This window comes from Lissotriton vulgaris, chromosome 4_1, assembly GCF_964263255.1.
Source record: "Lissotriton vulgaris chromosome 4_1, aLisVul1.2, whole genome shotgun sequence".
Classification (NCBI taxonomy): domain Eukaryota; kingdom Metazoa; phylum Chordata; class Amphibia; order Caudata; family Salamandridae; genus Lissotriton; species Lissotriton vulgaris.
Window position 1 is genome coordinate 220,663,578 of NC_141691.1, and position 23,609 is coordinate 220,687,186.

The 23,609-nt window shown below is 53.3% G+C and overlaps 1 protein-coding gene across 1 annotated transcript in view; it reads left to right on the forward strand.

Annotated features, from left to right (window-relative positions):
- Positions 1 to 23,609, forward strand: part of CUL4B (cullin 4B) — a 938,104-nt gene that overhangs the window by 888,465 nt on the left and 26,030 nt on the right. Inside the window, exon 20 of the mRNA XM_086918515.1 lies at positions 18,535 to 18,687. Within this exon, the coding sequence (XP_086774641.1) occupies positions 18,535 to 18,687 (153 nt within the window). The remainder of the gene's footprint in view (positions 1 to 18,534; positions 18,688 to 23,609) is intronic.

Genomic DNA, 23,609 nt, shown 5'->3' on the forward strand with positions numbered 1-23,609 from the left:
TTGATATACTGCTAAACAGTACAGATACACTGCCTAAAAACAGTGCAGACCGGACTTGCGTACCCAAACCCGTCTAGATACGACCCAGCAATGGTACTCACCGGGAAGCACGGAAACAGAAGGCCTCGGAAAACTCGACTGGACTCGACTCGGTACTTCGGAAAACTTCGGAAAACTTCGGAAAACTTCGGAAAACTGGTGGGCCTCTTCACACCTCGGACCTTGCTTCTTTTCGGCTAGGCTCTGGTCGGGATCCTCCGCACTCCTCACCGCCTCGTCTGGGCACTGATCGCAGTCTTCGTCACCTCCGTGGGTCAGAGGGAGATGCAGGAAATCCTGCCAGTACACGTGTGTTCCATCTAACTGATGGCAGGGGACATTGATTGCAACGCACCAACCGGCGCGTGAGGTGGGGGAGGGGTCCCTATTCGGGCGCCAAAATGACGTAAATAATTAATTTACTCTCTTAATTTCTATGCAGGTAAGTACTTAATCAATAATAACTCAATCAGAATGAAAAAAGACAGAGTCCGTGGTGTTAGAGTTTCTAAGGGTTTTATTCCTCATAAAGGAATCAGGATATCATGTTCTGACCACCACAGGGGTGTCAGAAGGGATAGAGCGCTGAATTTTATTGACAATACATAGCTTATATACTTGATTTATACCATAAAGAATAATGTAAGAGGCGTAACAGCTGAGAGAAGACAAGATAACATGATACACGTGATACTAGTACATCATCAAGAGGCGTAAACTAGGCGTGAACCAGAGGTGTGTGCTAGAAACGTCACTGATAGGTGACGCAAGTGGGTGGCACCAAGGGGTGGTGCTAACAGGATGTTGCAATGTCAGCAGAAATCGGAAGCTTGGATGCGCGCGCAGCTGCATGACGTGTGATTGACGGGGTGCAGGGGACTTGACATTTACACTGACGGAAAGAGACAGAAGTCTGGCATGTCAGATCAACTTGTACTTCTATCATATCTGATATCTGATGTTTAGGAACTATACTATCTGGGCGGAAAGGTCTCTAGGGCAGAAGCTATTCTATGCTAACTGTGGATGCGTGTATGAGCGCCTGAGTGTCTACATGTGAAGCGTGGGGCACGGGGCCTTCCATGGAAGCATGGCAACAGAGGCTATGAATTACTTGCATTAAGACAGGTCGGCCCTTTGGCTCTGCAGCTGGAGAGGATGTTTACAGGATCTAGTAGGCAGGAATGCATTCTCGAGGAGCGGAACAGATAACTCGAAGGTTATAGTCAGTCTTGGCAGAAAGCAGGCTTGAGCTGAGCGCGAGGGGCCGCGCTGAAAGTAGGACAGAGTTCATGGGTACAGAGGTAGCCTGGGCAGAGTCAGGAGCCACAAAAGAGGTTCAGATGGCAGGAATTCAGGGCCTACTCTTGCTAGAGCAGGAAAAAACATGTAGAGTGTATTACAAAAAGACGGTGGCATAGCATACTTAGGAACGGACTACATAATCCATTCATGGTGGATCTGAAAGAGGACAAGTCAACGGTGGACGCAAATGTATTTGCGTCTTCATAGCTGGCACAGGAGGGAAGTTACATGCACTTCAAACTGGTACATGGAGTCGGTGGGGTACGCGCTAGGGAACACAACATGGCCAAAATTTAATTTTCCTCAATACAGAGGACCAGTTAGGGCTAAGATGACCAAAGGTTACCACCTCGGTTTTGTCGGAGTTCGGTTTTAAACAGTTTGCTGACATCCACTGTCCGATGGCCAGCATGCCTGCTTTAAAACTCTCCGCTACTGTTTCCCCATCATCTCTGACGGCCAGAATCAACTGGGTGTCATCCGCATATGAGGTAATGTTCATCCCATGCGCTTTGATTGTTTTAGCGAGGTCCGACACATAGATGTTAAATGGTGTCGGACTAAGGGATGAACCTTGAGGTACCCCACATGGCAAGGACAGCTCTGCTGACTCGAATTGTCCTAGGGTGACTGCCTGGGATCTATCCGTCAGGAAAGATGCCAGTAGTTTCTTAGCTAGGCCTTGCACGCCCATATTTTCAACACGGTCGACCAAGATCTTGTGGTCGACCGTGTCGAAGGCGGCCGATAAGTCTAGAAGCACCAACAGTGCTGAGCCTCCTTGATCTCGGATTAATCGGATGTAATCCGCCGCTTTGATAAGCGCCGTTTCTGTTTCATGAAACTTGCGGAATCCAAATTGGGTTTCATCGAGCAGATGGTGTTGCTCGATAAATTCCGCAAGTTGAGTATTCATGGCTTTTTCTGCTATTTTGGCTAGCAACGGGAGGTTGGCTATAGGCCTGTAGTTTTTTAACTCCGTTTTATCTAGGCCAGATTTTTTCAGGAGTGGCTTCAGTAAGGTCTTTTTTAAAGGGGTAGGGAAGATTCCTGTGCGGAACATTAGGTTGCAAATTTGGGTAATGACTGGAACCACGGTGTCCATTAATGGGCGGAGAGTTTTCAAGGGACAAGGATCCAATGCTGAGCCGGACTTAATGGATTTGATGATATCCTGGATCTCGTTTTCTGTAATTTCCGCAAACTGTGGAAAGATACTGTCAGTATGTGGCGTTATTATATCCTCGGATCCCCCCCCCCCCCCTCCCCCGCCCCCAACCTCAAAGCTCTTAACCATCCCCCCCATCCCCAACTTGTCCCTTCCCCCGTGTCCCCCCCATCAAGAAACCCCCAATTGCAAACCAAGTCCCGGGCTTGTCGAAACACAGTGCAGGACCCCAAGCTCCCCTCCCCCCACCCTCTCCCCAACTTGAAAACCCCAAATGCAAACCATAGTCTCGGGCCTGTCGAAACAGAGTTCAGGTCTGTAGAAAGTTAACGTAGTGGGAGTCGTGGCAGTGGCAACCGTTCTGGCCCCCCGCCCCCCCCCCCCACCCCCCCCACCCGATAAAGCGAGCTGTGATGGGTCTCTCCCCCTTGTAGGTCTTCACAGGACGGATCCGTAGCATCTCTAGCCACCTCCTGGACGGCCGCTGCTCTTTCCTGGGCTATTTTTGCCGTGTCCGAATTGAGGCGCCCCTTTGATCGGCGACGTCACCGAACCCTCTGCCATTCGTCCCTGGAGCGCTGTGTAGGACCATCTTGCGGTCATTCGGTGAGGCCCCTCCTGATTTCCTGTCATCTGGTGGATCGATTTTCAGCAGAGCACACGTGTCGCTGAGAGAACAGAGCTGATGCAGTTTCCCTTCCCATTTAAAGATGATGCGAAATGGGTGGCCCCATGCGAATGGCACTCCCTTGTCGCGCAGGAACGTCGTGACCACTTTGAAGTCTCGCCTCTTCTGCAGCGTGATTGCTGATAAGTCCTGGAATAGGGCGATGGAGTCGCCCCTAAACTGCAAAGGCTGCTTCTGGCGGGCCATCTGTAGGATCCGCTCCTTCAGGGAGGAATGCTAGAATGTCTGGTGGCGGTGCTGGTGCACGTCTCGCCAGGCCCACTCTATGTACACGATCAATGCGGATGACGAAGTCAAGTGGTTTCCCAAGAATGTCTTTGAAGAGGTCCTGGAGGTAGCAGGTGACGCTATTCCCCTCCGCTTTCATTGGCACATTCCGGACTCGGATGTTGTTCCTTCGGGAACGATTCTCATAGTGCAAGGTTCAGGTCTGTTCGGAGAGGGTTGACCACCCTCTACAGAGAGCCCGCCAGAGCCTCCTCCCGGTCAGTTGAGTGCATCAGGCGCCACCAGATAGCGTGTGGTCCCTCCTCCGCTTCCTCCGCGCCGCCTTCAAGTTCAGTCGGGCCCTGCCCCGGGGGCTCGATGATGCCCCCCCCCCACACCCTCCACCCCTCTTGTTTCCCCTGCCGGACTCCAGGAGTTCTGTGCCCGTCCCTCGATATCGCCGACCTTCCTTCAGTGGGGGACCTCCTGTGTGCGCGACTGATAAGCGCCCCGCCTGCCCACTCCTCTCTTTCGCTATGTTGGCCTCCGTCGGGGTCCCAGGCTGTGGCTGGGACCAATGCTGTAGTCTCCCCTCGGGCCCCACGTGGCCCAGTCCGCCGTTCGCTATATACGGGGGGACAGCGTCAATGTGCATAACCCGTGTCAGCGCCCCTCACCTTCGGCGGGCGGTTTCTGAGGCCACCAATGCTTGGCAAGCAATGGGGGCTCGATGTTTGCACCCTCCCCCCCCCCCCCCCCCCCCCCCCTGGGGCTCGATGTTTGCACCCTCCCCCCCCCCCCCCCCTGAAAGGGTCCCTGCCAGCCCGGTCTCCGTGTGTCGTGCCCGCTAGGCCCACCCCAGGGACCCAGCGTATGGTTACTGGTGCCGGCGGCCCATGTAGGCCCTCCACATCCGTGGCGGCCCCAGGCCCCGTCGCGCCTCCGTGCTCCTGCTCGCTTGTGGATTCCACCGGGGGCGCGATTGCTTGCCCCCCGAGTCCCGATTCGGGTCGCCTCCCCAACCGCCTCTCACCTCTGGTCCCGCTCCCGGCACCGTCTGTCTAGGCCCAAGCCGGGGCCTCAAGTGGCGCCTCCTGTCCGCTCCGCTCCGCTGCGCCTCGGCTCCGGGATCGTCTTCAGTTGGACATCGGCGGGCCTCAGGCGCCTCAGCCCCCGGTCCTGTGCTCGCGGGGGAGAGGGGGGGGAGAGTCGGGTCTAGCTGCTTCGTCGCCGCTTGGATGTCCTTTGGTCTGCACCTCGCCTCTGGACTCACCCCCGGGGGAGGGGGGTGCCCCGGAGCCAGTCGCTTAGGCCCAAGCCAGGGCCTCGAGTGCCGCACCTCGCCTGCTCTGCTGCGCCCCGGTCGAGTGATCGCCCTCGGCCGGGCAAGGGCGGGGCTCCGACGTCACGCCCCCAGCCCGGCACCGGCGGAGGGCCAGTCATGCCTCGCCCCTGCTGCGGGCTTGTCTCTGGAGCCTCCGTTCGCCGACCACTCTCGGCGGCCTCCTGTGCCAAAACCTGCCACGGCCAGCAGCCGCGCTTCAGGCAGCTCCTCGAATCGCTCCCGAAACAGGCAAAGTCGGCCTCAGTCGGACCCGGGCAGCTGTCCCACGGGTATCCGACGAATATTGCAGCGCACATGGGGGTCGAGAAGCAGATTATGTGTGATTATGGGTGTTTGGGACGGCAAGCCACTGCCAAACACGTCCACTAAGGCCGCCATCTTGGCCACGCCCCCGGGAACCCATTTTAAGGTATGTAGATGACACTGGCAAACTCTAGATGTCCAACTACATAATGGCTTTACTGAACCTGGTCACGTTTGGTATCAAACCTGTTGAAATCATGCAGTTATACCCGTTCCAGTGTGAGTTGCATGATAACATGTACTGTGGGGAGCTCCTTAGGGTCCCTCCCTCCCACCCCCATGTCTACCTGTGTAGCCTTGCAGGGTCTGCGTGCAAGCCAGTGCTGCAGCTGACCCCAGAAACTGTTCTGCCCTCCTGCTGGTGAGCCTAACTCAGGGAGGGAAAGGCAGAACAAAGGATTTCCTGTAGAGGAGAGGTGTAGCCACACCTCCTTTAGAATTAGGTATCTGGTAGAGACTACTAGCCGCAGATTCCTTAACGTAGAACTTTCCCCAGGCATGAGACTGGAACCACGAAAATTTTCTTTGGCCCAGCATCTCTGCGCGCTGGGGCGTTACCGCGTGACTCCGCCATGTCGTCGTCTGTGGGCGCTAGGTCACATAAGCCCCACCCCGGCACGCTGACGTCAGTTTTTCTCTTTTCCACGTGCAACGCGGATCCGGTTTGTGTCCTGGCCTTTCAGGCCTTCTCTTTCACGCTTTGCGATTTGGGAACAGTGTCATGGCGTGAGCGCCGGATGAAATTGCTGTCGGCCTGCTTGTCCAGGTCGGTGTCGTCCCAGCGTCCGTCCCCCACCTCGGAAGCCAGGAGCCGCCGGTTTCGGCTGCGACATCGCCCCTCGCCAAGACTTAAAGGGCACCACTCGCCGACTGGTAGGTCTTGCAGCTTGTCTCCGAGGTCTTGTCCGCCTTTGGCTAAGGACGCAGGTTCCACCTGGGACGTGCGCCCTCTCCTGACGCCACCCTATCCACCTTTTCCGGGCGTTGGGCCGAATAGGGCCCAAATGACAGCCTACGCTGCGGCTCTGCAGGCTTCTTTGTCCCCTCCTCCTGAGATCCCTTGCCTCCCGCGCGGCCTTCCACGGAGTCGACGGCTGCTTCGACCCCGGCGCCGAAGGTTTCGGCTTCAGGTTGTAAGAGGGTGGTGTCGTCGTGGGGCAGTCCTTCGGAGCTCCACTCTTCGACACTTGGCGTCCGTGCCGCACCGCAAATTCCTACGGGGCTCCCTGTGGCGTCACAGGAGGTCGCGGGACTCCGGTTTAGTCCCCAAGTTCCCCTCGGCCCTGTGAGCAGGTGGCTGTCTCTCCAGAGGCCGAGTCGGTGCTGTTTCAGCACCGTAGGCTTTCCTCCACGGCCCCGGCGGTGCCGCGAGTGAATGCTGGGGCCTGAGATGCTTTCCCGAGCCCCTCTCGGTCCTCCACGCGGGCAGATGCCCTGTGTGTGGTCGAGCCGGCGCCCTTTCGGCACCGCTCATTAGCCGACCCGGCTCCGATCCCGTGTAGGGAGCCAGTGGCGGTGGAGGTCGTCTCGGCGCCGCCAATTTCCACCCCGGCATCGCTCGACGTCAAGCCACCGCCTGTGACGGATTCCACGGCGCTGTGCCGGTGGCGGGTCCTTGAGTCGTCTCCTGAGGAAATTCCCTGCTCTCCGGAGGTTTGTCAGCTGCTGGTTTCTTCCTCTCCGGAGACAGGGTGCCGAATTATTGTCTTTTCACCAGCATCTTCCAGGGAGGGTTCCTTGCTGTCCCCGTGGCCTAAGTCCTCGGACCCTCTTTTCTGCAGTTCGCGGTTGGGTCCTCCACCAGCTTCTCTGCCCTCCCGGGGGGCCCCTCAGGTTCCCCACTCATCCGTGGATGCCCCCACCATTCCGGGACTGGCCACTTCCCCCTATGGCTGGACTTTGGGACGGACGGTTCAGCTTGCAGCCGTCACCTAAAGAGGAATTGCTTTCTCCCCTACAGCGCCCTACAGAGGCCAGTGTTGCCTTTGTTCTGGCTGTTTCCACGGCCGCTGGCATTTTGCGGATGGGTGAACCTGTCACCCCATTCCCTACAGATAATCTCCTAGAAGTTCTCCACCAGGGCTCTGGTGGACGGGAGCTGTTTTTCCTTTTGAAGTGTCACTCCATAATTTGCTTCTGGGGTTTGGTGGTGCCCTGCCACGGGTGATCCGGTGCCTCAGCCACTCCTGCATCTCCACCGTCCTGCTCCGCATGACCCGGTTTGCCTTTCCTTCCACCCTTCTACTCAAGGCTCTCTTCTCCAGACTGCCTTTCCGTCCTTGCCTGTGGTAGGGTTTCCTCCGTATCGGGAGGCCCGGTGGTTGGATTCCTTGGGGGCATAACATCTTTGCTTCCTTCAGTGCTGCCTGCGGGCGCTCAACTCTCTTTGTGTGCTGGCTAGAGCTACCTCAAGCCTGTGGGATTCTGCGGAGTCCCTTCTTTCTCATGTCTCCCATGAGGGTGTCTTCGCTGATCTATGGCACCATGTGTTTGATGATCGAGAGCTGGCCGCATTTATTCTCTGTGCAGCCTTGGATGTTGCCGATGCTCTCTGCCGTGCTATGGCCACTTCTGTGGATCTTCGTCGCCATGCTTGGCTATGGGATGCTGTTTTTCCCGAGAATATTAGGGAGCTTCTGGTTGACCTGACCTTTGATGGGGTCCTTTTGTTTAACACTCATGCAGACTCTGCCATTCAGCGTCTCCTTGCGGGACTCCGTCCGCTCCTAGGCTCTGATGTTTTTGAGTGGGCTGTTATATATTCTGTGTGGCTTGATGTGCCTTTTGGGTCCCTTGATTGGCCCCTCTCTTCTGTTGGCTGCTGGTTCGGCCCCCTTTTGCCAAGTGTGTATATTTTGGCTGATTGCTAAGCCGTCTGTAGTTCCTGCCGCAGGTCTTATGTTCTTGTTCTCTAATGCAGGATTTTTTCCCTAAGAGTGGTTCCCATGTTTTCTTTGGGACGTGTCATACCCTACGTGGGGTACTTGTAGCTATTGTATAGCTCTGTCCTATGCTGTTTGGGTGTGGACTCCATTTTGCGGGTTCCTCACTGTGAGAAGTTGGCCTGATATGCAGTGCTCACTATTCTAGTGATCACTATGTATCAGTCCAAACAACCCTTATTGATGATTGGTTGTAAGTCAACCGATAGACCAGCTATCCTAGTAGCATGGACAAGAGCAGTCTTTAGGCTAGACTCTAGAGGGCGTGTTAAGCCAGCTGTTATACCATCACATATACCCCTTGAACACCAGTGAAAGGACACCACACAAGTTGTTATGAAAATAAAAGTATATTTATTTAGAACACAACAGCCCTGGACTCTTTATGAGGACAGGGCGCTAAGCACAATACAAAGCTCTTAGGAAAATACGCAAAGTTGCACAATTTACACAAATGCCCGAGGGGCACGAAAAACCATATACTCTAAAAGTGGAATGCGAAATTACTAGCAGGTAAGTACTACGCTAATAGGCTTTGGGATCGCTAGGACTTGACTACTGAACCTTCAGATTACTAGCAGGAGGCCTAGGGAGATCGGGTGCAGAGTGTGCACTCTCACACGGGATGCCGAACAAAGTCTATGGTTGCTAGGAATTACAAAGTTAGTGTTATCGGACGAATCCGACTAGTTAAGCTGAAAACGAAAAAGGATCTGGACCCTTGGATAGTGAGGCTATGCTGGGGCACCGAAATGCCGAAGTTACCTAGCCCAGGGGCTGCGGCTGGCTGCCAAAACATGGAACTCTCTCCCCGCTTACCTTCGCCTCACCCAGAATCACCTAGCGTTCAGAAAGCAACTTAAAACGTGGATATTTGACAAATAATCCTCCTCCCCTTCCTAAGCGCCTTGAAACCCCCCGGGTATGTAGTGCGCTATATAAATGTTATGACTTGACTTGACTTGACGTCGGGAATCCTCGTTGCAGTCTATGGAGCCTGAAAGAAGAAGTTGCTGGCAGGCGACCAGTGAAGAGATTCAGATGGATCCAAGCCTGGATCGAAGATGGAAGACACCTGTAAGCAGAGGGGACCAAGTTCTGAATCACTAGCCAGTGATTAGATGGGCACCGGATGGAGTCACCTCGACCAGGTGAGTGGGCGACGCTGGGCTCTGCAGTCTCACGGACCAGGAGGCGTTGTCGGCGACCAGGATGGAGGTGCGAGCTGTCCCACGATGGTATCTGCTGTCGACGTCGCTGGACCCAGGATTGGGGCAACAAGTCTTGGCAAATGCAAGCCCACGCGGTGGACTCAAAATGGCGTCTGGAGTGGACCAGGAGGGTCCGGGGGGGGGCTCCTCTGTTGGAGGGGAGCAAGGGCCAGTCTGGAGCACCCAGACCAGCGGTGTTGATGTCGTCGTTCGTCGTCGGGAAGGCCACAAGCCAGCCGGCTAGTAGCTAGACAACGCGGAGAGCAGCAAAGAGCAGAAGAGCCCCACGCAGATCTCGTGGAGGCTTGGAGGCTGAACTTCGGTGCTGGAGCTGCTCGGGGTTGGGGCTTCTCTCACCCCAAAGTACTCATTCGAGGATCCCTCGGCGGTCGTGCTGGGCAAGCGTCGTGCAGTCCTGAAGATGGCCGGTCCCTCGAGGTCTCGTCACACCCACGAATCTCAGCTGGGCTGATGATGCAGGTTGAGGTCAGAGGTGCCAGGGAAGCCGGTTCTCGTCGAGCTGGGCAGTCTTGATCCGGAGGAGAGACTTACAGCAGACCGCGATGCTTGGATGGTGCCTGCGGATGCAGGGTGACTACTCCTTAGTCACAAGGGAGAAATCTTGAGAAGAAGTCGAGAGTTCCTTTCGTAGAAAGTAGTTTCAGGACTCAAAGATGATCTAATTTGGAAGGGGGCCCGCTCCTATCTTTATACTAGGAAAAGGGGCTGGCACGCGACTAGGTCCTGCCCATGGGTGGGACCAGGAAGGGGGGTGGTTACACCCCTCTCCCATGCCGGACTTTCCCCAGCTCAGGGGCTGGTGTGCCCCTGGAACTGGTTCTAGCCGGCAGATGCATAGTGAGCACCGGGGTGCCACTTGCAGTCACCTTCCTCTAAAGCCCTGCCTACCCAGGATACACAAAACCCTGTCTGGGATGGTGCTAGCACCGCCCCTGACAGGAAACCCTTTGTCCAAGCCTCCCTCGCTGGAAGGACTCCCAGCAGCAGGAGGTCAGACTTGTGTCTGTGGTGGCAGCATCCATTTTGTGATGCTGAGGCTTGAGTTAACTTTAACCGGGGTTCACAGTTACATACATGTTGTGTCCCTCTAGAAGGGTGGAATGCTAACCCCGTCGCCAGAATTGGCGAGGGGTTAGTATTCCAATTCGTATGACACCTTACTTGACATGTTTTGATAAAGCGATACCAGAGTTAGCATATAAAGCGAGGATTATAATGCACTTAAGAGTATATGGTATGCGTTATCATGGAACAGCTATTAGGACTTGGTTCCGCAAGCTGCAAACGGGCTCAGCTCATGCCAGAGCACCATCTCACACGATTCCAAGCACTCTGCCTTCAGGATTGTCAAGGCCTGCCATAGGAGTGACTGATAGGAATACGGGTGTCCATTTTAGGGTTAGATATAGGTATACTATATCTAAAGCAAAGGGTGATTACACCACCTTGCCCCAGCTGTCGTGCAGCCAGTTGTGTCAGATTCAGATGGCCAGCCAGGGGTGGCATAATACATGCTGCAGCCCCTGGTAGGCCCTGGGTACACCTATGCCCTGAGTTACAGGGTCTGATAAGGTGGCCCAGTACCAATTGGTAAATGCACCTGAGGTACACGTGTCAATTTAGTGAGAGAACAGCAAGGCTGTGGGTCTGATTAGCAGGCCCACAGCCAGAGAAGTCGTAAACCAGTGAAGCAAAAATCTGGGGTGATCATAGGATTGCAGACCCTACTCTCCTACACTCACCTCTCCTGGCGTCGGTGTATTCCGCTGGTGCGGTTTCTTTGATCTTGTATGGGCGTAGCTTGCGTTGCTCCAAGTTCTGTCATTCTCAGTGTCCACTGCATTGCTAGACCTGCTTTGACATGCAGTCTGCGGCGTTGTGCTATGGTGTTTCCACCCCTTTTTTTGTCCGGCGGTTCGGCATGGTCCTCTGTCTAGTGTTCCAGGGAGGGTATTTTCCTGTGTTCTGGTTGACAGCTTGGTTCGTCCTCCATCTTTCTCTTCTTCTTTTCGAACTGGTCCCGCTTCTTACCTGGTGCGGTTTCTGTCCGGAACGGTCTCCTTGGGCTCGTTCTGGATTTCCCTGGTCTTGCTTTCGTCTTGAGCTCGGATTGGTCTGGGTGCTCGGCTTCGTGGTGCTTGCCAACTGCCGGCTGCACCCGCCTGCTCTTTCTGGTCTTCAGCTGGGGGTCCTGGCGTGGGTCCTTGTGCTCCTACCTCTTGTTCTGCTGAAGCCTTGCACAACTTCGTCTTTCTTCTCGCGGCTGCCTTTCTTGGCTTTGGGGCCTTGTCCGTTGTCTCAAGGCTGTGGCCAGTTCAGCTGTCCCCTTCACTGTGTGTGTGTGTGTGTGTGTGTGTTCCAGTAGAGGGCTTTGCCTCAGTTTCTACCGCTTCTCCTTGGAGTCTTAGGGTGATTCTTTATTCCTCGGTACTCCTCTGCCATTGTCTGTACCTTCGGGGCTCTCTGGCAGGTGTCCCTGGTATCTTGGCTGAGCTTGGGGTGTCCGGGCCTCCCTTCGCCTCATCCTTGCTTCCGTCTGCTTGGTGGGTGCTGGGCCGCCCTTCCTGTCCCCTTTCTACATCCCTTGCTGGGGCTCTGTGTTGTTCCTACTGGGGGGGCTCTCTCGCAGGCCCTCCTCCTCCCTTTTGGGTATGGCTAGGGCGTCTATTCTACGCTAAGGAATCTGCGGCTAGTAGTCTCTACCAGATGTATGAGTTACCTTCGGTAACAATGTATCTGGTAGAGACGATTCTAGCCGTTGATTCCTTCACGACCCGCCCTTCCTCCCTCGTACTTTTCTTCCTTTTTTATTTCTAGAAATTTCGGACTCATGTACAGTCCTTTGAGTTGGGGTCTCTTGGCTGGGCATTGGCCTTAGTTCTTTTCAGGTAATGCGACTCTCCTTGATGAGGTTGTCGTAGGGTATTTGTCGTTATTCTTCTGTTCTGGACTTCTTGTCCTTCACTTTTAATGGACTGTGGTTGCAGGCTTTTTTCGTCTGCTGCAACATTTTTTCACATGTTGTTTCTATCTCCGGGGAGAATGTTGTATTTCCTTGTAAGGTTGACTTGCAGTAACTGTGCTCTGCTCTCCCCTTCTTTGAATTTCGGTGCCACAGGTTTGCTTCTTTCCTTTCTGTTTCTGTTTTTTCGCACACTGTTTCTGTTGGACCCGGCCCTTTTGGCAGGTTCACCCGAGACTTTTTTGCTTTTTCCTAGCCTGTTTCTGGAACCTGGTGGTGGTGATTTTAGGCCTCTGTGCACTTTTTCACTGTGGTACAGTGTAAAGTGCGTGAGCTCTCTGTATATGTGTGGTGAGTGACCTGCCCTCCCATAGGAATGAATGGGGAATATGTATGCCCATGGTAGTTCCTGATGTGTGGGGAGTGCAGGGTCGAGTTTGGTATGTGCGAACTCGTGAGATTGAATGCTGCGCAATGGTATATGCGGCATGAATGTGTCTAGTGTAGAAGTGCCTCTTTTAGAAGTTGGCATATTTGTGTAATTTGTGTCTGGCGTGTGATTCGCTGGTGAGCCTGGCTCCAAGAGTCTGGGAGGGTCTGCCCCGGTGGTGGATGGAGTGTTTAGCATGCTGATGTGAGGGGAGGAGTGAGCCTGGGCCTGATTGTGGATTGACCGTCTGGTTTGAGGGTCCTGAATGAGGCTGGGTTTTCCCCACACAATGCTGGCTCCACCCCCTGGGTTGCGTCTGATGTCCCTAGCCTGGCCAGTGAAAGTAATTCCCTATAACCAGTTCTAGTTGGTTCTCACACTGCCTGCACCCTGCTAGACAAAGGATTTCTCTGTATAAAAAGGGGCTGTGTCCCCTTCCAAAAGGTTCTTGTTTCTGACTTGAATCCTGCCAGGGGCGTGCTGCTGCTTGGGCTCAGGGGAAGCCTTGCCTCCCTGAGCACTGCCCAGCCCTTGGACACCTGATGGACTTTCCCGGGGGAGCTGGAGGACATTTCTTTGATGGGAGCTGCTGTGCTCCACCTCTCTTGTCCCTGAACTGGATTTATAGCGCTGGGAGTGCTTTATTCTTATCCATAGCACTGGGAGCGCTTGATTCATGTCCTAGCGCTTGGGAGCGCTGTTGTTTTTCAGCCGGTGCCCACCCGGCGCGTGCCCGCTTGATTTGCCGATTTTGAAGTCCTTTGGCGAGTGCCCACCTTGCCAGGGACCTGGCCGCCATAGCGAGAGCCCACCTCGCTTTATATGCATTTCCTGGAGGGAGCCCACCCCTCGTTTGCCTCCTCGAGAAGCACCGCCCGGCCCGTGACCAGGAAGTAAGGCAGGCTCGGGAGGTACTGCGGGACACCTCCGTGACGTCATTCCCGGGCCACGCTCTGATTGACTGCTGGCCCCGGGAACTGACGTGCAACCAGGAAGAGGAAGCCTGAAGCTGCCGGTGAAGAGGGAGAGGCGGCTGGAGGTACCTGCGGGGCTTCGTTCCTGAAGAGGAGCCCTGCGCTGAGAGATAAGCCTCGTCCGCTGCCCAGAGGAGCCCCCGCTGTAGGAAGCCGGTGAGTGGGGCCGCAGAGGAGATGGGAGGGGTGCCGGGACACACACATTTGATTTACGAGCCCAGCGAGGCTCGAGGTGCCATTGTTTTAAGAGCCAGAGAGGCTCATGGGGGCATATTTGTTCAAGAGCCTGTGTGGCTCCTACCTTTTGGCGCAGTTCTGTTCGAGGGCTAATGAGAGCCCATGCCATAGTTTTATTGATGTCCCAGCTGCCCAGCAATTAGTGGGCAGCTGCACCGTTTAGGCCCCTGACTTTTGGACACAGGGCGTCCTAGCCTCAACAAGGCCAGTTGGCCTAGGGACTGCCACAGGTGGTGGCTTATGTAAGTTTGCGCAATGTGGTTACCTGCTATGTTTAGGATGGTAATTGCCTAATGTGAGTTTTGCGCAATGTGATGTGGTGCTAGAAAATGTAATGCATTTAATATGATTACGCACCTTGATCTTACACCTCTGAATGTTTTTAGGCATAATGTGTTTCTCCGGTACCTCTGAATGTGTTTGTGATGCATCATGTGCCATGTTCTTACACCGCTGAATGTATGTTTTATGCATCATGCGTTTTCCTTCCCTACACCTCTGAATGTTGTGATGCATCATGTGTAATGTGTTCTTGCTTATACCCCTAATTGTATTGTGATACTTAGGCGGTTGTTCTTACTAGTACAGGTGGTCCTAGTGAGGTCCTGGTTCCCTGCGTGGCATTCTCCTAAGGTGTTTAGGGTTGCGTAGGTGGTACTTACCTGTTACCAGTAGTTACTGGTTGTGATTTCTATTTGCTAATTTGTGCTACAGTGATTTTATATCCTATATTCTATTTTCTACTAAGTGCTGATTCTGACAGGCGCCCACGTGGCCCTGTCCTGTGTAAATAATCCCTTGTGAATATTGCCCGTGCCAGTTGGCACAATGTACATGTGTGATTCTATCTGATGTGTTTTTACAATACAGAAGTTATTTTTATATAACCTTGTCTGGAGTTCCTTTTGTGGTGTGCCTAGGATGTTGTTGCTGTTGTGTGCTGGCGCAAATGCTTTACACATTGCCTCCGGGATAAGCCTGTCTGCTCGTGCCAAGCTACTAATGGGGTGAGCAGGGGCTATCTTGGTGTGTGACTCCCTTGCCCTGACTAGAATGGTGGTTTCTGCCTAGCTTTGGCGTCAGCCTTAGCCAACCAGAAATAGCCAGTTCTAACAGTTTCCATATTATAACAGTTTTGTCTGTGATGGCACCGCATTGTGGCACGGAAAAGTTCTCCAAAGAAAACTGACGCCAGCGCTCCGGGGTGGGGCTTATGTGACCTCGCTGACGTCACGTCCGCGACGAAGTCAGGGCAGAGTTACACGGTATTGCCCCCAGCGCGCAGATGCTGGGGCAAAGAACATTTTTCAGATCCAGTCTCACACCTGGGGATAATTCTACGTTAACGAATCGGCGGCTAGAATCATCTCTACCCGATACATCGTTACCGAAGGTAAGTAACTCTTATGTCTCTGGACTAGTGGGGGAGGGTGGGGGCGGGGGGGGGGGACTTGCAAGTGCCACCGGACTGCTTTGAAGGGCAAATCTGGTGCTCTCTTTGCATAAACTGGTTCACTCCAGTGAGGAGCCTTTGGCTCCCGTTCTGGAGCAAAACCACACAAAGGACAGGCTAGTGCCCCCCTGTCCAGCACCTCCCCAGGTAGGTGCCCAGAGCTCTACCAGGTGACTGCTTGATTCTGCCAGCCTGAAAGCAAGATAAGCAGATGCCCCTGGGAGCATCTGACCGGTCAGTCCACTAGAGTAGCATCCATCCCCGATAGGTGGACCACAACAGAAGCTGTCCAACCCCCTTCCTGAGTAACTTGGCGGCTCCTCTGAGGGTGGGACCCTAAATTCATCTGAACAAGGATACCGCTGCAAGTCTCATCCTCAGGATCCTCCACAAGACTCTTCTTTTCCTGGACACTGGACTCTGCTGTTGGGCTGTGCCGAACTCAAGACAAGACTGCTTCTGGTAGGAAGGCTCCTTCTGCAACTTCGTCTCTGTGCTTTGCACCCATCCTGTAACATCTGTGGCCTTGCAGCCTCTATATTCACAAGGACTGTGTGCATCATGGACAGCTAGAAGGAATCTCCCTGGTAGTGAAGGAGTCACCCACCTCCAGCCGTAGGCACCCCAACGTCGACGACTGATCTGTGGATCCTCCTGTCCTATGGACTCTTCAACGCTCCATCATACAGTTGGTGTTTTGGTAGTTCTCCTGACGACTGACCAGTCTTCTGTGTAATTTGGAAGACTGCAATCCCTTGTTGACCTACTGGAATTGGGTCTCTGTCAGCCGTTGCCTAGGGTTGTTAACTATCCAGTTCCAAGATCTTCTAGCTCCAAGAAGCCTCATCCTGTCGCAAAGGCAAGTCCTCACCGCACCCCCGCAACTTGATCCTCCATCTGTGTGTTGGTGCTGAGGCTTTCCTGCGACTCCCTTTGCTTACAGCTAGAGGATCCCTACGGGGTTTTCCATGGATCCGTGCTGCTTTCCTACTTGCTGAGGGCTAGCCCTAACTTACCTCTGCTGGATAAGTTCCCTGGACCTTGCTGGTCCTCCTTTCTGCAACTCTACCTGCAAAGCGTCTGCTGCATTTGCCAAGGTTTGTTTGTAGTCCTGTGGGCTACTGACCCTTCTGCAATTTGTTAACTGTCGTGGGACATCGAAATGGACAGCTTCTGTTACAACATAGTCGCCTGGTCTCCACAGCTACAACTCCAAGACCTCCATCCTACAGTGAAGTACCCCCAGATGAGTGGGCATTGTGCTCCTACTAGGCAACTCTGAGTGGTTTGGACTCTATCTCCTCTCGCCACAGGTGTTCCTCATCAGGAATCCACTCCTGGGTTTCCCCGAACTGGTCTATGAGTCACAGTAGCAGCTGGAATTCCGAAGATCCACATTGACTTCAATGGGCAGTTCCGACACCACTTTACACCTATGCACTCGGGCTTCCTGGTGTAGGTATCCTGCTTCTTGGGATATCCACGGGTGGGGGTTCTTTTCAACCTCCCTGGTTCCAAAAGGTTTACTCGGGTCCTCTGGTAAGGTTCCTAAATCCTGAAATTCCTAACCGCGAATTCCACATGTTATCCTATGAAAACTGACCCGGGCACTTTGGGACTCCTAATTAGTTAACTTTGGTGGTTCAGTGCTTCCCTTGACCTACAGATCCTTGGGTGGTAGTCTTGGTTCAGTACCCCTTTCGCATTCCATTTACTTAGTATATGGTTTATCTCCCCCCCCCCCCCCTCCACCCCATCCCCACACACACACACCCACCCCCCCCCCCACACACACACACACACACACACACACACACACACACACACGCTTTTGCATTTTTATGTGTTTACCTACCTGTTTTACTTATATTTCTATTGTGTAATTCATATCTCTGGATAGAGATTTACCAAAGTAGTCTAGTGTTGGTGTGTAACAAATGCTACTCTCTTTTTTTTTTAAACACTGGTTTGCTTCTTTTCTGTGACTGACGTGTGATACATGCACCTGTTGTGCACCTTCCTTGATAATCCTTTCCTGCTCTCCACAGCTACCCCTTGAGAGCCTTGGTTATCAGGAACCACTTAAACTATCACTAAGTGTTTCCTAGACTCAGTTCAGGGTGGATCACCAATAGGTGTTCACCATATACTGAGCCAGCCTCCAACAATGAAGCATACCTGATTCACTTGAGGTGTGATTTTGCAGCTATAAACACCATTGCAGAACGACCATATATGGTGTAAACATGCTCATACACCTAATACCCACCCGCACGCATGGAAAATACACAGACTACACGTGAGCTAAGTAATAGCCATGCTTCAATCAGCGCATCAGCTATACACTAACAGGGCATTAAAAGGCATAACTCCACCATTCACTAGAACAAAACAGACTACAATGGGGACTTAAAGCTGTGACGGGGAGGGGGTGATTTGTGGAAGGGGTAAGTACCGGGAAGTGCAAGGGAGCTAGCAGAGACGGGAGAGAGAAGTTGGGGGAAACAGAAAGCAGTAATGAAGGTAAAAGCAGGGACTAGGGTGGGGGGGTGAGCCGTGGATGGGGCATGAAGGCGGGTGGGAGGAGACAGGGCTGATAAAAGCATGTGCACTGTGTAGAGTCTTGGAAAAGAAAGAAAAAGTAGGTCCAAAAATTGTTGTAAAAACGTAAGCAGTGGATGTTTACAAGTACCCGGTCCATGCTCTGAGGGGAGGGTTAAAAACAAGAAGAGGTATGACTATGCATGCCAGGGACAAATGTTGACAAAGAATGAGACGTGATTGAGCGAGCAAATGGGAAGCCTCTTGGCGGACTGAAGCCCACAGATTAAACACAACATGCCTCTTCAAGACAGTGCATGCACTATCTAGACAATTCCTAGAAAAATAAGGAAAAATATATATATTGTCTTGTCCGACATTATTGTGATTTTCATAAATGCTGGTTAGTGACACTTTTATAACTGGCTACTAACTTGCTACTTGAATCATTGCACATAACTAGTGTGTTTATATTTAAGCCAACTACAATCGTTGCATCGGTCTTTGTTTCTTAGCCAGATCGATTCAATAGTATGTGGTGTTGTCCTTGCTCGAGGTCATTGAGTGCCATAAGCAAACATTCTCTCCACCAAAATGAGTTCTTTGAACCTAAAAATCCAGAGTTGGATGTTTTGAGTATGATCATACATAATGTTGATGACACATTGATATATTTGATCTTACTTTGGTATTTTGCTGCTTCACTAGGTGGAAGAACAGGCTAGCACTACGGAAAGAGTATTCCAGGATCGGCAATATCAAATTGATGCTGCAATTGTTCGAATCATGAAAATGAGGAAAACCCTTAGCCACAATCTTCTTGTATCAGAGGTGTATAACCAGCTTAAATTTCCAGTGAAGGTATGTTGATTGTTTTCTTGATTTTTTTATTTTTTTTAAGAACTTTTTTCATAATTAAATGTTTGATAATGCACATCCTTAGGTCAAACTCTCCAGCATGCATCAGCTTCTGAGTAAAAGTGTTTAATTATACATTGAGGGCTTTGGCCGTCTTATTTTGTAAAGTACTTAATTTGAATGACCAGAATGGCAAGACTCGCATATCGTTTAAGGGCTTACCATTTGTTGAGAAACGTTAACATAAAATGAAGGAATGAGCAAAATATTGCGGTGTTTTTTTAGCCTTCCTGAGCACACTAAGCATTTCAAACTTTGAATCTATGAAAGATGTAAAGGCTGAAGAATCAGAATTTGAATTATTTGCTTTTTTGTTTCACATTTTATTGTCCTACTGTTTTACTGGAAGGGATGGTGAGGCTCTTAGTTTCTTCTCCTTGTAGTACTCCAAATGTAATGTAAATTCTGACCTTCTCACACTCCAAAGGAAAAAGAAATCTGAGCCCACACTTAGTGAACAATTTGTTACTGTTGTGCTCATTAAGCTTGTGGACACTCTATGTATTGTGTGACTCCAGGACAGCCTTTTCCTCCTTGAGACTCACTTTCTCCAATGAGCTCTGTACCTTTGTGCCAATCCCACCCCAACTCCTACTAAGCTTTGTGGACAGAAGTACAGACCAAATGTTAAGCAGAATGAGGACCTTGTCCCTTGATTGGTTGATATTTTATTTTTGTTACTTTTAATTGATTGGACAGCAAATGATAGGCAGAGAAGAAGTTTGACCTTTAGTATCATTCGTTTAAATAAGAAGTCCACGCAGGTTGAGACATTGATAGATGTTTGTGACATTGTCTGATAGATTACTAGACGCAGAATCCTTAACGTAGAATTATCCCCAGGCGTGAGACTGGACTCTGAATATTTTTTGCCACAGCATACCTGCTTGCCGGGGGGACGGCATCACGCGACTCCACCCAAGCGTAGTCTGCGTACGTGACGTCAGCAAGGTCACATAAGTCCCACCCCGGCGCGCCTACGTCAGTTTTTTCCTTTTCCACATGCAACGCGGATCAGGTTTGTACTCCAGGCCTGTTTAGGTCTTTCCCTTTTGCTATTGCGTGTGTTTGTGGGAACAGTGTACGGATGCCTTCGGGCTTTAAGACGTGCTCTTCTTGTGGACGCCTGATGTCGGCAATTGACCCTCACCACATTTGCATGTGGTGCCTGGGGGAACATCACGACTGCTCTGATTGCGAGGCGTGCCAGCAGTTGAAGCTGAAGTCACGGCGGGAGCACCGGATGAAACTTCTCTCGGCTCGCATGTCCAGATCGGTTTCATCACCTCGATCAGTTTCTGAGGAAGGTTTTCGAAGCCGCCGTCGTCCTCATCCCTCTCCTAAGCCGCAAGAGCATCGCTCACCTGTTGGTGAGTGTTGAAGTTTGTCCCAGAGGGCTGGTTTCTGGCCTGTTGGGGGCGTGGGCTCTCCCCGGGTGATGCGGCCTGCATATCGTCCCCCTATCCACTGTTTCCCGGTGAGGGGGCGTCGAGAACCCAGATGGAGACCTATGCAGCGGCTTTGCAGGCCTCGCTGGCTTCTCCTTCTCCTCCTGGGACGTCAGCGGATCCCTTGCATTGTGCAGGGCCCTCCGCGGCGACGCTGGCGACGTCTGGCTCGGAGGGTGTGGTGCCACTGGGGTGCGGCCCTTTGGGGGTCCCTCCTTCGGACCACGGCGCCCCTGCTTCGCCGCAAACTCCTGGCAGAGTCCTTGTGGTGTTGCGGGAGGCCGCTGGGGCTCGAGTCGCATCCCCGAGCCCCTCTCGGCCCTATGAACAGGCGGCGATCTTGTCTAAGGCCGAGGTGACGCCGGTACGGCGCCGGCAGCTGCTGGCCCTGGCTGCGCCTCAGGGGTCGGTGGACCACTCTCGTCCCATCATGGGTTGAGGCTGGCGGGGGACCCCTCGTCCCACCCCGGGCCCCTCTCGTTCCTCCACGCCGGCGGCTGAGTCAGCCTTGGCGGCACCATGGGGGTCGGCGAGCCCCTCTCGTCCCCTCCTGGGTTGAGGCTGGCGGGGGACTCCTTGTCACTCCCTTGGTCCCTCTCGTCCCTCCACGCAGGTGGCTGCCTCGCCAGAGGTCGATTCGGTGCCGTTCCGCTGCCGTCCCTTAGCCGCCTCGGCTCCGGCCCAGCCCTGGTCTCCTGCGCCGTGTGATGTGGCCGAGGCCTGTCCGGCGTCTCCTTTGGTGATGGACGACGACGACGTCCTGCCTCAGGTTGCGGACTCTACGGCACCGGACAGGTGTCAGGTCGTGGACTCGTCTTCTGATGCCCCCTCTTCCCCGGAGGTTGGGCGCCTGCTGGTGTTGTCCTCACTGGAGACGGGCCGCCGCGTCGTGGCTTTTTCCCCCCGACGTCATCAAAGGACGGCTCCTCGCCGTTGCTGCGGTTTTCACCGGAGGAACCACAGGTCCCCCACTCCTCGGGACTCTTCCTCCTTTCCGGACCTGGCCCTTCCTCACTCCAATTGGCTGAGGGGATGGCCGCCTTAGCTTGCAACCGTCGCCCACAGAGGAGCTAGTTTCCCCACCGTGGGGCTCTAGAGACGCGTTTGCGGCCTTCGCTCGCGCTGTTTTCACGGCTTTGGGAATTTTGTGCATTGGTGATCCGGCTGCCCATTTCCCTGCGGATCATTTTCTGGAAGTTATCCAACAGGGCTCTGGTGGGAGGGAGCTGCTGCTCCCCTCAGAGTTCGCTCCATTCTTCTCTGGTGGGGGCGCCCCGCCCCAGGGGATCCGGTGCCACAACACCTTCTGCACCTTCCTGCACCGCATGACCCGGTTTTTCTTTCCCTCCACCCCTCTGCTAGTAGCCCCCTTTTGCGGACCGCCTTTCCCTCCCTTCCATCGCTCTTGTCTGCACCATCACGGGAGGCCCGCTGGTTGAACTCTTGGGGGCGCAATATGTTTGCTTCGACCAGTGCGGCTCTGCTGACCCTCAACATTTTGTGTGTTGGCTAGGGCCACCTCCTGCTTGTGGGACTCTGCGGAGTACCTTGGATCTGCAGCTTCTCAGGCGGGTGCTGGTGTTGATTTGCGGCACCATGCGTTAGATGGCCGGGTGCTGGCGGCGTTTATTCTTCGCTCCGCTCTGGACATCTCGGAGGTGCTTGGTTGTGCCATTGGCTTCTTCTGTTGCCCTTCACTGCCATGCTTGGCTTCGGGACAGAGTGTTCCCGGAAAATGTTCAGGAGCAGCTGGTAGATCTTCCCTTCGATGGCACTCTTTTGTTCTCCGCCCCAGCAGACTAGGCCATCCAGAGGTTCTTGGCAGGGCTTCGGCCTCCTCCTCCCCCTCCTCCCCCTCCTCCCCCTCCTCCCCCTCCCCCTCCTCCCCCTCCTCACCCTCACCCTCCTCCTCCCACTCTTCCTTCTCCCACTCTTCCTTCTCCCACTCTTCCATCTCCCACTCTTCCTTCTCCCACTTTTCCTTTTCCCACTCTTCCTCCTCCTCCATGACCTGTGCGTTGATCTGGCTTTTGGGTGTTGTTCTTTGTTGGGGCGGGTCGCCCCAGTTGTGTGAGCCTGCCCGGTCTTCCTGGGTGCCCTGGGCTACTGTTTCTTCTTCCGCCTGCCTTATTGCTGTCGCTGCCGTTCTGTCTGGTTTATTGACTTGGGGCAGTCGTAGGCTCTGCTACTCTCTTCGCAGGGGTGTGTTCCCGGTGGGGGGGCTTGCCTTCTTTCTACCTCGTCTCCTTGGAGTCTCTAGGTTGATCTTCTTCCTATTTCTTGGCTTGGCCTTGGATGGAGGTTCTGTTGCCCTGTATAGGCGTGGGGTGCTTTGGCCTCCTCTTTCCTTGCCCTTGCGTGTGAACAGGCTTCCTCTTCTTTTCTTCTTACCGCATCCACCTGGGGGTCGGTGGTGTTCTGACTGTAGGAGTTCCCCTTCCCTGGGGGACAGGGCTCCTTGCCCTGTCCGTTGGACTTGTCCCCTGTGGGACCCTCTGTTACGTCCAGGCTGGTGGGGTCCTCTCGCAGACCCTCCTTCCCTGTTGGTATGGCTAGGGTATCTATTCTACGTTAAGGAATCTGTACGAGTTACTTACGTTTAGTAACTATGTATCTAGTAAAGATGATTCTAGCAGCAGATTCCTTCATGGCCCGCCCTTCCTCCCCGTTCTGCGAGGACCTTTGCCTTGGTCTTCTGCACTCATCTACCAGTGGGTGGATATGTCTTCTGTGAGTGCATTCTTTTTCTCTTTTTGACGGGATGATTCGTCCTGTCCTTTGTTCCTTTCCTCCTCTTTTGGCACAATTTGGGGATGGGTTTATAGGTACTTCTGTGCCTTTCTGCTCTGGTTGCTCCATGATTGGGGCTTCCCTTCAGTCTCTTCCCTCCAGTCTCTTCCCTCCCCTTCCTCTCCCTTTTATTACTACGGGTTCTGGCCCCTCTGCTACCTTCTAGGTTGGGGTCATCTAGCTGTGCCTCTGCCCTTTGTTCCTTGAGGGGTTGTCACACTCTGTGATGGGGTTGTCATTGAGGTTTGTCGTTCCTTGTTTGTCTTGGACTGTTTCCCCTTCATTGTTCCTGGTTGGGGTTGTAGTCCTGCTACATGTGGTCATGGCATTTTTACATGTGTTCCTTGTCTCTAGGGGGGGCTGCCTACGTACTGGCAGGGTGACCACTCAGGCTGTGCTCTGTTCGTTTTTCTTTCCCTGCCTTTGGGTGCTGCAGTGTTGACACTGCTCCTTATGGTGCTTTTCGTCACCATTCCTTTTTTCAATTTTTCTGCTCTTTCGCACACTGTTACTAATACTCCCACAGTTTTGTCTGATAGCTCCGCGTTGTGCGCGGAAAAGTTCTCCAAAAAAAACTGACGTAGGCACGCCTGGGTGGGACTTGTGGCCTCGCTGACGTCAAGGACC